The 15,072-nt window shown below is 34.4% G+C and overlaps 3 protein-coding genes across 6 annotated transcripts; 1 reads left to right on the top strand and 2 right to left on the bottom strand.

Moving 5' to 3' along the window:
• Positions 1–460: 460 nt before the first annotated feature.
• On the bottom strand, positions 461–7,282 carry LOC142978982 (uncharacterized). Of its 4 annotated transcripts, XM_076123648.1 has the most exons (9): positions 7,121–7,282; positions 6,510–6,607; positions 5,273–6,159; positions 4,510–5,075; positions 3,081–4,043; positions 1,567–3,002; positions 1,085–1,285; positions 830–913; positions 461–704 (listed from the first exon to the last, which is right to left on the bottom strand). In XM_076123648.1, the coding sequence occupies exons 3-9, from the start codon at positions 6,112–6,114 to the stop codon at positions 555–557; spliced, it is 4,242 nt and encodes a 1,413-aa protein (XP_075979763.1). In that variant the 5' UTR covers positions 6,115–6,159; positions 6,510–6,607; positions 7,121–7,282; the 3' UTR covers positions 461–554. The 4 variants fall into 4 exon arrangements, with proteins under 4 accessions (XP_075979763.1, XP_075979760.1, XP_075979762.1 ...); XM_076123645.1 differs by lacking the exon at positions 830–913; XM_076123647.1 differs by lacking the exon at positions 830–913 and having other exon boundaries at positions 4,510–4,628.
• Positions 7,283–7,575: 293 nt separating this feature from the next.
• On the top strand, positions 7,576–12,627 carry Atg7 (Autophagy-related 7). The gene is made up of 11 exons (XM_076123404.1): positions 7,576–7,878; positions 8,166–8,361; positions 8,546–8,986; positions 9,068–9,174; positions 9,381–9,525; positions 9,820–9,978; positions 10,308–10,496; positions 10,814–10,975; positions 11,278–11,393; positions 11,614–11,905; positions 12,190–12,627. The coding sequence occupies exons 1-11, from the start codon at positions 7,676–7,678 to the stop codon at positions 12,223–12,225; spliced, it is 2,046 nt and encodes a 681-aa protein (XP_075979519.1). The 5' UTR covers positions 7,576–7,675; the 3' UTR covers positions 12,226–12,627.
• mRpL2 (mitochondrial ribosomal protein L2) lies at positions 12,346–14,552 on the bottom strand. The gene is made up of 6 exons (XM_076123405.1): positions 14,230–14,552; positions 13,965–14,077; positions 13,703–13,838; positions 13,322–13,402; positions 12,865–12,996; positions 12,346–12,641 (listed from the first exon to the last, which is right to left on the bottom strand). Exons 1-6 carry the CDS (start codon positions 14,444–14,446, stop codon positions 12,436–12,438), a joined length of 885 nt encoding a protein of 294 aa, XP_075979520.1. The 5' UTR covers positions 14,447–14,552; the 3' UTR covers positions 12,346–12,435.
• Positions 14,553–15,072: the final 520 nt, after the last annotated feature.

Below are 15,072 nucleotides of genomic sequence, written 5' to 3'. Positions count from 1 at the left end.
TGATGTTCATACTAATATGATAAGTGCTAAAGTTTGTCCATCTGTTACGCTTTTGACAACTAAATCGCTGTACCGATTTTGATGAAATTTGTGTGGAGATAACTGAAGTTGAGACAACTGATAGTTATTTTACCAGACTGCACTACACAAAGGAGTACCTACTCAATGCTTGCTTGGTTACCGACGTTCAGAATTTAATTTGTATGTATGGTTTAGGATCATCCTAGTGAAATGTTAGAAGTACTCATAACCTTCGGTCCTGAATAATAAGATATGTTGATTAGAGTGAAGCAAGAGAAGTTTGAAAATAATCGTATCAAGTGGCCTTTTTTGATCTCGGCCTATCCCCATGAAAAAAAGCCGTGATTTGATGTTTGTATAGAATCGCTTTTATCCCACACCACTGACTGCTCAAACGTAAGTAGTAACCTATTGCAATAAAATAAAACACAAGTTTGTTATAAATAAAATTATTATATAAACCAGCACTCATAATATTCATAAAAAACAAACAAATTTATTGCGGTTAAATAAAACTATCTAATAATTTAATTTTACTTTTTTATCGGTGATTTTAGCAGTCCCAAACCAACGTATCGCGCCATTACACGGAGATATGAGGGATTCAGTTTCTTCCGTTTCTCCAGTAACGATTTCAGAAGATTTTCTGAAGAGTCATCAAATGGTCTTTGGTAATCAGAGGCCTGTGAAGTTGAAGGTAAGCAGGTTTTTATTTAGGTTGTTATAACGTAGACTAGTGTGAAAACATCCTAATCAATACAACCAGTGTCTTTATTGTACGGAAAAGGTTTTGTAAAAAAAATCTTACAGTTGTTTTTGCAATCCAGCACAACTCCTCCAAAAGTTGATCATGTTCCTCTAAAGATCCCGGCAAGTATGAAATTCCTTCGTACTGTTCCAAAAGTAATTATGATTACAGAATATTAAAGAAAAAAGAATAAAATAAAAAGAACTTTGAAAAACTCATTTTGGCTAACGTGGTTACAAAGTACCTCCTTGGGGTACTCCTTTTAAAATGATTAATAGTGTTCCATAGACTAAAGTAATATTTTGAATAAGTTACCTCTGACAATTTGTTAAAATGTTCCCTTTCTATAACTTCTATTTCCATATCCAACTCTGTTGAACGAGTTATTCTGTTAACTGCGATTCCTTGCAAAAGTATTGGTCTGAATCGTACTAAATTCGGTGTATCTTTTTTATTTGTTAGCAGCAAAATGAGTAGGGCTTGTCTTGAATTTATATCTGATATCCAATTCTTCATCTGCAATTTACGAAATAAGTCTGTTTAACATAGTACCTACATTTCCAGTATGGGTGACAACGTAAGAAAAAAGTCACCGGTGTTCCCCTGGCATTGTCCTTTGGGAAGGCAACTGGGAGGATTTTTCCGATACGTACCAAACTGATAACTATTTTCATGTAACAATGACAAACTTATGATCGAACCTGGGCTAGCTGCTAGCTAGCCGGCTAGCCTGGGGACGCAACATAAGGGACCATAGAAACTTACACACTAATAATAATGTTAGTGCTGGTACACACCTGTACAAGAGATGATAATATCTTTTTAGCGGAGTAGCCATCAAACACACTGGCAAGTATTTTTTTTGATCCTAGCAAGTGGAAAAAGTCGTCCAAATTTTGAATCTGATTTAGTGGTGTATTATTATATTTCTCCATAGTTGATATGGTAGTCGTCGATTTACATTTTCTGTTTATTCTGTAAAAACCTTTTCTTTTGCTTTTGTTGTTTGCTGTAATCTCCGTTTCGGATTGTTGTCCTTTACATAAAAGATTGTAATTATTAGATGACTCATGTTCAAATTCAAGTGATTTATTTATCAGCCCGAACTCTCCTTCACAAGCTTCTTCGTCCTTGACAGAATCAATTTTTAAGTGTTTTATAGTGAGAGAAACACTTTTCTTTACTCCGTTATTGGCCTGTATGTTCATGTTGAAGTTGATTATGTTACCGTCATATTGTATTTTCAAAACGTTAAGAAACGCAAATAACATGCGATTTAAATGTATTGTTTGACTATTTAAGACATTTCTGATAGAAGTTGCGAAATTATAAGGTTCAAATAGAGTTGATATTTTTTTATTTCTGTTTGTGTAAAGTTCTAATGATGTGCAAGTACAGCCTTGATTATTTATTAGGTCAGTCAATAAATAATTGGATTGGTATGGAGCTGTATTATTGTTTACCATATCTGCAATTACTGGTATAAATAACTCAATCTTTTGAGTGTACATTATGTCATGTTGGATGGTTACTTTCGGTAACAAGTCTATTATCAAAACGAAGTCAAAACTGTTTATTACTGGGATGGTCTTTGCGACCACACACCTCTCCTTTGATATAATCTGTGTCTTTGCAAACATGCCCCGCAATATTTGCTTAATAGCAGGTGACATATAATTATGAACTGATGAAACAAAGGGAAGCAATCTTATCGACTCGGTAGTAGTCACTTCATTGCGCGACATTTCACTGATTGTAGATAAATGTGATGCAGTCGCAACTATTCCTGGACAATAAGCTGGGCGCACTGCAATTTTTTGTTGTGGGTCAATCAAATTCATGAGCTTGGGTATTAAGCTGCAAAGTTCAGCAGGTAACATGGCATTCAAAATTGTAGTTTTACATTTAAATATTTTGGTATAACTCTCGGTTATTTCAACTGGAATTAAAGACGATGACGTTTTTGGACTCATCGCGGTTTGGTTGGTATCTGCGGGAACAGTAACATCAAATTGCATCATAACGTTGGTCACGCAATGTTTCACAGCTATTTGGTTCATATTTAGTGTTTTTATTTCTAATCCTGGTAGGCAGTTATCAAACCCTGGTATAGCTTTACAGTTATCTTGGTGCTTTTTCGTAATTGTCACTTTAGGAGAGAAATCAAAAACATCGTAATTAGTGTCCTCCTGGTCTGAAGTTAGATCTGTTTGTATTGATGTCTCCATTACACCTGCGGACAAAGTTTGTATTAATGATTTTCAGATACCAGTTCGAAAATGATTTGATAAATAATGGTAGATTTACTTACGTTTAGTACTTTTGTGATCTTGACTGTAATAAACCCCATTTTTAATTTTCCTTATTACATTCTCTATAAAATCGCTTGCCCATTTAGCTTTTGCCCATGGGTATCCAGTTCCACTGCGTTTTGTTTTTCTCGATGGTGATCTCCCTGGGCTCCTGAGCTTAGTGGGCTTGCTAACATCCTTGAGCATCGCATTGCATGTTTCTGTGGAAGCATCAACTTTGTTCGGTGCACTAATTTTGAACTTGCTTGATTTATTTTGAGGGCCTTCATAACTATCTATGCTTTTTTCAGATATCTTCTTGTATAATAAATTTAACATTTTATCTTTCAAATTAATAATCGACTTCTGCTTTTTATTTGGTTTACTATTCGTTTCAGCAGGAATAGGTAATCTTCTATGTTCTATTTTGTTCTTTGTGTGTAATGTGTCAGAATCGTGGCTGGTGGATTTTTTATTTTTACAATTTGGTTGCCTATTAATTACTTCATTATTATTCTTCTTCAATTTGCTAGAAGTAACATCTGGAGTAGGGGTATTAAACTTCTTAGCTACTTCATTTTTCTTTGCTTCTGCTGTGTTCTTTTGAGGTATGACAGTCTTTGGAATATTTTGTTTAATTCCTTGCCATTCTAACATGAAAGGCCATATTTGTTTGTCTAAACCATCAAATTGGGGAGGGTCATAGTTTTGAACTTCTATTGAAGAGCTAACCTGATCTTTCCCTAAAATAACTATTGGAAACCGCATTGAAGCAAGCCTCCTCTTAATTTCAGCATGTGTTAATTTTGGCATCATACATGCACTGGGCATTGTGGTAACTAAACGAGGTTTCCTTCTCTGCATTTCAGTGCGTCTGATTGCTGCTGGGTTTGATATTTGGCTTTCTTTACCGAAAATCATCCCCGATATTCCCTTCATCAGGGGCATTCGTCCATTAGGAGATGGCTCACGCGATTTTTTCTCTGAAAATGGTACGCCTTTATTAATAAACATTGTGAATATATATTCTATATATATATACACATACATATATTTTTTTATATTTATTTTGTGAGATGTTAAATGTGTTATTTAAGCCTTATTATTAACATAATGTTTTTTTTTTTCATTTTTTGTTACTTAAATATTTTATTTTTGCAATTCTTGTCTGTAGCAATAACAAAATAAATTTTATTTTATTTAACTTAATTGTGTAGTGCTGGAGATATTACTATGGGATATACACTGTCATGGGACCCCACGATACAGGCTTGCCTAGTGTGGGGACCACGGAACGTCACCAACTATGTAACCTTGCAATACGCAAAATGATCTCAGTAGTTGTAAGATAGAAGTTATAATAATGTTTTAATTTTGTGTATTTTTAATAAACGTTTTTTCATTTTCATTTTTCAATAGGGAATAGAAGAATATAAGTAAAATATTTACCTTTTAACTTGGCCTCATTGACAGCAATCTCAGCTTTGCTTGACTTTGAATTGTCAGAGTAGGTGAAGAAATCTTTAATAGGATCCGAGCCGCAATCTACTATGCTTTTATTTGTATTACTACAAACAGAAGTAAGCTCAGAATCAGCTAGGACTTTTGAATCATCAATATTTGATACAGATAAGTCATCACGATTTTCATCGCTACTATGATTTTGATAGCATTTCTGGCCTTTTTGAGTTTTTGAAATCAAATCGTTATGTTTTATCTGCAATGGCCCTGCGTAGTTTTCTTTCGGCGCATTATTGGGAGCAGTATTCACTTTTTTAACTTTTTTCTTTTGTTTATTTTTTCCATCAGCACGATTTTTTAGATTTGGATCATGTAGAAAACTTGTTTTAAGAAACCCTTCCTCAAATTGTTTACATATTTTACTGAACTCATCCTGTTTGTTGATAACTGTAACTCGATCAAAACTGGACGACTGCGTTAAACTATGAGTGCTTTCATCGACATTGTAACTCGATATATAGGCAATTTCTTCAGTTCGACAAGTTTCAATTACGCTAGAATGTAAAAGAAATAAAAAAAAAAGTTTTAAGGAAATTCGTTATTTGCGGGTGCTATCACAATATTTTCAATGCTACAGCAAATAATAATTTAATATTTCTAATAACCACAACTGCTGTTTACGGAACGAGGCACCAATGTGCTATAAACTCGTTTTAAACTAGAAAGAATGTAATGAATGAAACCGCATTACCGTGTATCCTTGCGACTTATACGTTTCTTAGGAGATTTGTTCTTTTTAAGAGCTGCAAGACTCTCTTCAGACATTGGAGGTGAAGTATTAAACTGAAACCTATTCATGCTTCTAAGCATAGTCCATACATCATGAGGTTTTGTATCATCTTCTTCTAATTCCTTCCTTGCAGGTGAACATGGAGTCTTAAAACTTTTCTTTTTAGGATAACTACTTATCCTTTTGCCATCACCCTTATGATTTTTTATTAAATCCGTAGAACTGCTGTCTAAATTAATATTTAATTGAGAGCAATATTGCGCGTCTCTATCGTAAAACTCAAAAGATTTATTGTTTCCAGGAGGTTTTCTTACGTTCTTAATTGCCGTACGCTTTTTTATTCGTGGCTTTCGTACGTCAGTTGTTTGACTGTAATATTCAGAGTCATTCATGTCACTTGCTGTACATATTTGGAGCACAGGAGTTGGTTTATTTGGTAGAGTTAATACAGATTTTTTAGTTTTCTTATTAGCTCGTTTTAAAGATTTCAACTCATCAGAATTGGCCTTGTAAATATTGACAGCTAACGGAAACGAAGACACGTAGTCCATTGTCTTCTTATGGACGAATCTTTTCTCTGTTACTCTTGAAAGAAGTTGTACTCTATCTCCTGTTAGATACGGAGATTTAGGTTCATGTTTTTTTGCTTTACTTTTCTCACTTCTGGACGTAGCACTAGATAAGCTCCCGTCTGTTGGAAAATTAACTTTAAGCATACGGCTACCAGAACTCCATTTTGAGCTGTTGGACGAATTGTTAATTCCAACTTTATCGCAAGTTACATCATATGAAGTGATTGCCATGACAGTTTTCAGTTCAAAGCATTTCGTTTGAAAATCACTTCAAAACTGAAACAAGAGTTTTAGATGATGTGTATGTACCTTATCTTACGAAAAGTGTAGATGTATCTTTTGCAGAAACATGCACCATTGTTTACATCCTTAAAAAATGTATGATCACAAGACTATAAAATCCTACTATCTTACTAATTACAAATGCGAAAATTAATTTTGATATTTGTTACTGAATCACGCTAAAACTACTTAACGGTTTTAATACGTTCGTTTCGTTCGGTCACAGATAGTTTATCCCGACAAACTGCGGATGAAGTTGGTGGTAGTAGCTAATAATAATATGTGACTGAGACGCCTCTCGACGTAGGAAAATTCATACCTTAAATAAGTAAGGAGATACATACCTACAAAATTATGCCTGTGTCACATTATTCCAGTCATTTAGAAGCAGTTCTAATTTAAATGTATGGGATAAGTTCAAGGAAAGTCAGCACCTGAAAAACTATAATAAGAATTATTGCTAGATACATTTAGCATGAACAATGGTTACAGCAAAAAATCTGTTCAAGGATAACACTAGGTCCAGGATTCTGATACATAATTTGGCATCTAACTGAAATCAGACTGCTGTAATGTAGAGATTATCTTAGACTTATTGCCAAAGAGTGAAAGAGTCCAATGTGCATTTGAATTAACCCTCAGGTCCTGAAATGGTCCTGGACCGACCAACCGAAAAAAACGGGCCATTAACTACAGTCATCTACCTACTTCACTGACTGGACCCCCGACAAAATATGCGGGTACCTATTTTTACAGCAGTGGTGAAGTTAAATAACGTAATATCCGTTTCAGTGTTGCTAACTAGGAAAAGCATTATTAGGCAGTGACAGCATAAGTCAATGTGGTAAATTCATGTACGAAACAATACTTTAATATGTTATTTCAGAGGAAAAAGGGATCTCTAGCTCTGTTTGTTGTATGTACCTATACATTAAATAAAAAATAAAATACTTACCTACACAAATAGGTACTGATTTTCTCACAATAATTTTGAATATAATCACCAAATAAAAAGTTTCACATAGAACTTTGCTTATTATTATTAAATTTAATATGTAAATCCAGTAATTAGCAAATAAGGTAATCCATTGACACAATAATATAGTGACATGTACACAATTTGGAATGCGAACAGTTGCGATGTTTTCAAAAACTTTTACTCATTGGTATATTTATGTTTAAGCTCGTCTCTATTGCCAGTTACATATTTACATATGCAGATCAAAATTAAAAGATGAAGTACCTGTGCATAAAACAAGTCAAATCCATCCATTCCATCTGAGGACGTTTGTGCCGAATAATTCTTTAAACTGAAATTGAGTGTAATTGAGTACATTTGCTTTCAAATAATGTTGCGTTATCAGTAACGCAACTGTCAAAATTGACACTATCTGACAGTGACATTGACAGACAAATGATAAGCAAGAGTTCAATAATTCGGGTTTTGTATTGAACTGCAGCTGAGCTGACCGGTTATTTTATTGTGATACGTACTAGTAATTTTGCTACAATGTCAGCTTCAGAAGATCAAGTTGAAATAATTCAATATGTTCCATTTATGTCGTTTGTGCATCCTTCTTTCTGGCACTCTTTAACTGAGATGAAACTCAACGTCGACAAACTGAACGAGACTTCGAAACAAGTCTTCGGACGGTATACTCCCCGTGATGATATCGGAGCAGTGTTCGAAGTTGATGGCACATCATTTAATAAGTAAGTACATTGATATACTTAACAATCATTCAAAAGTAAACAATCTACCTGCTTTCTACCAACTGCCGGAATATTAATAATTTATTATATTACGGCTGTGTAAATAAAAAAGACTAACAACAGGGTAATGATGTTTAATAAATGATGAGACTCATAGCTAGACTAGCCTAATCATGCTAAAGCAATAAAAAAATGCAGTTTTTTAAGAAACTCCATAAAATATTTTCATTCAATTGTTGTTTTTTTTTTTTACTTTGGATAGGTAAATTATATGCTACCTTTTGCAGAGTCCCTGAAGTAGAACAACTGTACACAAATGTAAAAGGCACAATAATAAACAAGAACACAATAGAGGAGTTCAAGTCCATAGATAAGGCTTCTTTGCTGAATACCATTGGTAAAACAATATGGGAGAACTTGAAGGAAAAGAACTGGATAAATAATCCCAGTTCTTTGCTAAACTTTTTCATATTTTCGTTTGCTGTAAGTACTGTATTTTTTAAAATGTGTTATAGTAAGTTTAAACTTTGCCAATAAACAATATGCACTTATTTTTGGGTAATATTAGGTTTCCTAATATCACACAATCTTAACTGCTTAGTCACAGTACACTCTTGACACTATTTTTCTTATTGCCTGTCAAATACAATAGGACTTACTTTTTCAGGATCTCAAGAAATACCATTACTACTACTGGTTTGCCTTTCCCGCACCTAGCCAGCCTGTAGTACATGTAACAGAGAAGAGTGCTAATATAACAAATGCTTTGAGTAACAAGCAACTAGAAGATTTAGCGCAAGGCTACAAACTACTGGAAAATGCACAGAAATGTTTCTTCGCACTTACTATCAACAATGATTCACTGACTGTTAATACCTTGAGCAATGTGTTACCAGGTGTAGCAAACATGAACAAGAATAATTTATACTTTGTGTTCCAAGATCCCAGTAATGGCAGCAATCCAGGCTGGCCCCTGAGAGTATTCATAGCAGCTTTATTGGACTATTGTCCCAGTTTATCTGGATCTGATATTAAGTTCATAGGTTTAAGATGCAATGTTTCCGGTGGAGTAGCTAATAGTCGTATTTTTTCTGTAAGGATACCTAAGGTATGTATTTTGAATTGCATTTGTTTAACACTGGTTGGTTATAGTAATACTTCTGTTCTTAAATATTTTTTTTGCCTTTAGGAAATCCAAAAAACTGAATCAGCTGGTTGGGTTGGGTGGGAAAGAAATGACAAAGGTAACTTTGGACCAAAGCTTGCCAATATGTCTGCATCACTAGACCCAGTAATGTGAGTAAAATAGCTACTAGCTCCCGATCCGTTTCTTGTATGTTGCATATACTATAAGGGATGGTAAAACCAATATGTTCTATCAGGTTTATTTACTTCATCTCATAGTATTTCAATAACAAAAATATGGTATTTTTTCACCTATTAAATGTTTGCACACTTTCACATTATCAAGCACTGCAAATCATAACACAATTATTTTGCAGACTGGCTGATACGTCGGCGGATCTAAATATAAAACTTATGAAGTGGAGATTGGTGCCTGATATAGATGTGGATGTGATGAAACAAACAAAATGTTTGTTGTTGGGAGCTGGGACACTTGGCTGCCACGTCGCTCGGGATTTATTGGTGAGAACATTGTATATGAATAAGATTTAGATATAAGTAGATAGTAAAGGTTTCCTAAAACGTTCAGACTATATCTAAATGTACTGTATATTCATGTATGTGACCTCTTTGATTCCAAATATTGAAAGGCAGTATTAGGAATTAGGAATTGAATATATGTATATTATGGTTGCAATTTAATGCTGCTATCAGAGGTATACTGTCGCCAGCCGTATCCTCCCTTAAGTCAACGATTATATTTTCGCGCGTATGTTGTTTTTGTGTATTGTTTATTACAACAGACAATTGTTCTAGGCTTGGGGTTTTCGTCATATTACGTTTGTAGACAACGGCAAGGTATCGTATTCTAATCCAACGCGACAAGTTCTATTCACTCATGAAGATTGTCTGAATGGAGGAAGAATGAAGGCTGAGGCAGCAGCTGACAACTTAAGACGGATTCTCCCTTCTGTGGTAAGTAGCTGGCTAATATAGTATTAATAATTGATAAATTTAGAAAATAAAACCAGTTACTGAAGCGCTCAGTCTATCCATTTAACTGGACATTTAACCTAATCGTTGACTTGCTCTCTTAGTCTTATCCCTGGTTTCTGAGGTACATTTAGCTGTAGTTTATCTAAACTTAACCGAGGGTAAGTCAGTCTACTTTAGATATGGTTCTGTGGTTCGACTGTTAAAGCGTAACAGTCTTTCGCATTTATATTTGTTAATGCCCATGTCCTTTAGAACCAAACCTATACCAAGAAAAATCTTTCAGTATGCTTGCTATGCTCATTTTCCAGGTAACTAAAGGCATAGTGGCTCACATTCCAATGCCTGGTCATCCAATAGGTGAAGCTCTGATGGAGGAGACTATAACAAACATCAAGGTCATCACAGAGGCTATCAAAGAACATGACGTTATATTCCTTTTGCTGGACACCAGAGAAGCTCGTTGGCTGCCTACAGTTTTAGGGACCTATTATAAAAAGGTTAGAACAGTCTCTATTTCTATTATCATTCTAATTATACTGTTACTACACATAAATCATTTAAGCCCGATTTATTTTATTCATTTCATTAACGATGATATAATTTGTGCCGCGAAAATTTTCTACATAAGGTAAAACTGCACTAACAGAAACCACTTTCTGTATTGTATATTATTATTTTTTGCCAAAATTGAACCCACGATGTCACCGGCTTGGCAACCGTCTTTACAAAAGAAACCAATTTCTATTTCAGAATATTTCCTAACATTTCGCAAAACTTGGCTCGGAGTGATACTAGTCTTATATTCTTTCAACAGATAGTGATAAATGCAGCGCTAGGATTCGACAGTTACGTGGTAATGCGACACGGCGCTCATGATACATCGTCTAAGGCTGGCTCCGTATTTATAGACGCTAAATGGGTGGCGGGAGACAACCTGGGATGTTACTTCTGCAATGATGTTACTGTACCTGGAAATGTAAGTTTTATCTACTTCATGAGTCTATGTTTTTTTTCCTATGTGCGAAATTACCATGAATAAATAACTGAATGAGGTCTTCTAAAACAGTTGTTAAAGCAGTGTTATATTCTTAACTCTACATTGGCCCTGAAGACCCTGATTTAATAGGGCAGAAATTCTGTGAAAACCATTGTCAAATTCAATGAAAAACATTTTTATGCCAAAAATGTAACTAATAATATAAAAAGCAATAGAACTGATTAGATGATTTCTCGGTTGAAAGAAGCAAGACAATCAGTAACGTGTGTAAATTGTTTCAGTCTTTACAAGACCGCACGTTAGATCAACAATGTACGGTAACGCGACCTGGTGTTGCTGCGATGGCCGGTGCTTTAGCTGCCGAAGTGCTTGTGGCTCTTCTACAGCATCCACTGAGGTATCATAATTATATCACACACATTATTAAAAGACCCTTAGTATAGTCTGTACTAACTCGCGACTTCCGCTTTCAACTATTTGTTTAATGGTTTTTAGGCTTCTTGATCTAAAGGTTTCAAATTGTCAATTACATAGGTACCTACAATATGTTTTTTACTTACCTACTTAAGTATAATAATTGTAACCATAATTAACACTATTTCAACATTTGTTTCCAGAGAGCATGCCCCAGCCCCATACAATCTATCAGATGAGACTGAAAACATACCAGATTTGGAAGGTGTTCTAGGTCCAGTACCTCACGCCATTAGAGGCTTTCTGCATTCCTACCAAACCATATTACCAACATTCCCTAAGTTCAATCAGTGCATAGCATGCTCTGTTATTGTGTATAACAATTATATGAAGGAGGATATACAGTTCTTGCTGAATGTTTTTAATAGTGGAGGTAAATATTTGGATGATGTTACTGGATTATCTCAGTGGCGATTGCACGCGGAAATGTCTGAAGTAAGTTTATAAACACCCTCTTCCAAATTCTCTCCAATAGAAATTGAGGCAAGAAGCAGATGCATCGGGTCGGAAAGCGATAGTCGTCAGAGTCGCTTCCGATACGCTTACGTAACGTGGATGACTATGCTATTAGAGGTCTAAGGGAAAGACGAAGCGGTGACGATCCTTTTCCGATCCGAGTCTGCTGCAACCTTCAAATTACTTTAAAGTCTGATTACTTGAAAGTTTTAGTGGAAAAATATTATAGTAGATATACTTAATAGAAAATATTTCTTTTCCAGGTTCTCACGCTCACAGATGATGACGAAGAAAATTAATGTTCTAAAAGATTTTAGATTACTTTACATTATTAGCTGTGATAAGTCTTTAATAATATTATGAGGTCATTTACAAATCTTAAATCAATTTGATAGTGCTTGAAGCAAAAGAAAAACAGCTTTAATTGTTGTGAAAACTTGTATAATCAAATAAAATATTCCAAATTTATCTAATATAACTTTATTCTACGTCTCATTAAAAATAATGAATTAAGGATGCATAGTCATTTGAATGGCTGGTAGTGACTTTGGTTTGGCGGCCTGAATTTCCTTTACTGGTTTGGGAGGTTTGATCTTCCTTCCATGTTTACCAGTCTTTCTTTGCCACAGGCCTGATCGTGGTCTGTTTCCGAGCCATCTGTTACGCTGTGGCGAACCTATCGGAGTACTGGAGTGTATGGCGTTTGACAGGCGACCTAAAAATTGTACAAATAAATTAGATTTGTTATTTATTTATTAATACCCATTTTAGAATTATATATATTAAGGTGGTACTGCACTCAAATCGGCGCTGGAGCGAAGCATAAAAGGCGAAAGGTATAACCAGTATGAAAAGTGGGGCACTGCATAAAAGGTTTGAAACCTATGAGTCAAATCAATTTGACTTCAAGATAGACTTCACTGAAAAGTTATACACACCTACAACAGCCATACATCTTTGGTCCAAACTAAATAATCTCTTAGATGGCATTTGGACAATAACTCTGTCATCTTGTTTCCTCAAAATAGTTCCAAATGTTCCAGCAGCATGTATATAAAGCCCTCCCTCTCCTGTAAAATATTATAACAGAAGATTAACTTAAATCCATGCATATTCTATGGATGGCAGATCAAGGTTTTGGTGTAATCAAGACAATGTGGAGGTGTGATGATGGCCAATAAGTCAGTATAGGCAAGTTATGGCTATAATGGATATTTTTACAGTAGCAGCTCATAGTAGGTGCCTGAGAAAATAACACACATTTTATGCTGGATATTTACACTTGGTAATAAAAGACATCTGATCCGTCACTGCCTACTCGTTCAGGCATTCAGAAGACCAGAGGACATTATTTAATGGTACAAATAAAGTTCTCAATTGTTTGTCATCTCTTACCTGGAACTTTCTCAATACTGTGAACTAATGTGCCAGCTGGTAAGGCACCTAATAAGTAGGCATCACCTTCATTTGCTCTCACTGGAAAAGAAATTGTAGAAAATAAAGTTTGTTATCAACATTGAGCAAGGTTCATGAATTACCCTGACTCTTTAGTGGTTACTTCTAAGGAGCATTATAAAAAAAAAATATAACAAAATACGGAATTTATGTTGACACACAATATTTACCCTGACATTTTAGTGCAGGTACTATAAATGTGAAACTTAAGTTTTTTTTTTCACAATCTGACTTAACTATAGAATTTTACTTTGAAATGCAAGTTTCGTTTTAGTAATTCAATTCCTGTTTGTAATATTTAATTACACAATTATAACATACCTGGTATCCTAGGCAGTTCACGGGAGCTTCTGATAATATCACCAGCTTTCATATTCTCAGTGGCTAAAATGTATTTAAGTTTGTCACCAACAGCTACAAGGGCTATGTGGGCAGTTCTACAGCCATCTTCCAACACCTAAACATAAAAATTGTATTAGAATGACTTTGAAATAATAAATAATATAGAAAATGCACACAGCTAGATTTTTAATAATTTATGCATTAATCCATTTACCTAGCGAAAAGTATGTCTTATGTCTACCTGTATAACTTTTTCTTCCTGGGGTGGTCCCTCAGTAGGTCCTGTTCTAAGCCAATCAATCCAATGATATTTATGCTTGATGCCACCTCCAATACCTTTAGCTACAATTCGACCTGTAAATAATAATGCATTGTTATTTATAACACAATACCGTTGATAAGTCTATTCAATAAAAAAATACAAAACGCAATAAAAAAATGACCGAAATCAAAAGTATCTGAATGCGTAGAGTAGTGTGCCTTAAATCAAAATAACATTTATTTACCGGACTCCGGATCTCTTCCTGCGAGATTGGTAACGTTCAATGGCTTAACCGTATATTGATCAGGGAAATGTACAATTCGCCTGTAGCTTTTGCCTAAACCAGGCTTCGGTTTCACAATATTGGGGTGGCTAGATAAATTTATAGCAGCCACGTGTATGGACCTCCTAGTTAAAGTTGGAGCTATAGTTAAACTAGCGAATAATCTATTCAACGCCATTTCTGATCATTTATTTTTAAAATGTAACTAAAATAAGTTACAGTAAATTAATTTATAACCTCAACCACTTTCGACTTAATAATACATGACATCTGACAATAATGACATTACTTTGACAGACGTCTGACAGTCAGACTGTGTGAAATGAAGTAATGAACCAATCTTTATTTTTTTTATTATAAAAAAATATTTTATAAAACAAAATACTTCATGTCATTTTACATAAAGGCAAAAACAATTGAAGACTTAAGAATTATTTAGCACATTACTTATTCACTAGCTATTTGTTTTTCATAACCTTTGTGCACGTGTACAATACTTAAAATTATGGGCTACAATAATAAAGCGGACCATAATATTTAATTTGTGTTCACATTTCTAATAATCTAAACCAAAATTAGGTACCTGTAATTTAATTTGTAGTTTCAATAAAAAAATATGTAAAATTATGAGTCATTTATATGTTATTATGACAAAATAGTTTTTAATAAGAATTTCACATAGGTAGGTACAATGCAATGAAGCTCGTTATTTTTTTTGTATTTATTGAGCAGCGTGTATAAAATATATACCTAACTAAATTAAACTCTAAATATAATCATGGCCTGATACCTACGCTTCGTAGG

The sequence above is a fragment of the Anticarsia gemmatalis genome, chromosome 15 (assembly GCF_050436995.1).
Source record: "Anticarsia gemmatalis isolate Benzon Research Colony breed Stoneville strain chromosome 15, ilAntGemm2 primary, whole genome shotgun sequence".
Classification (NCBI taxonomy): Eukaryota; Metazoa; Arthropoda; class Insecta; order Lepidoptera; family Erebidae; genus Anticarsia; species Anticarsia gemmatalis.
The sequence above is the reverse complement of the archived record's forward strand: the minus strand, read 5'-3'. Positions and strand labels throughout refer to the sequence as shown.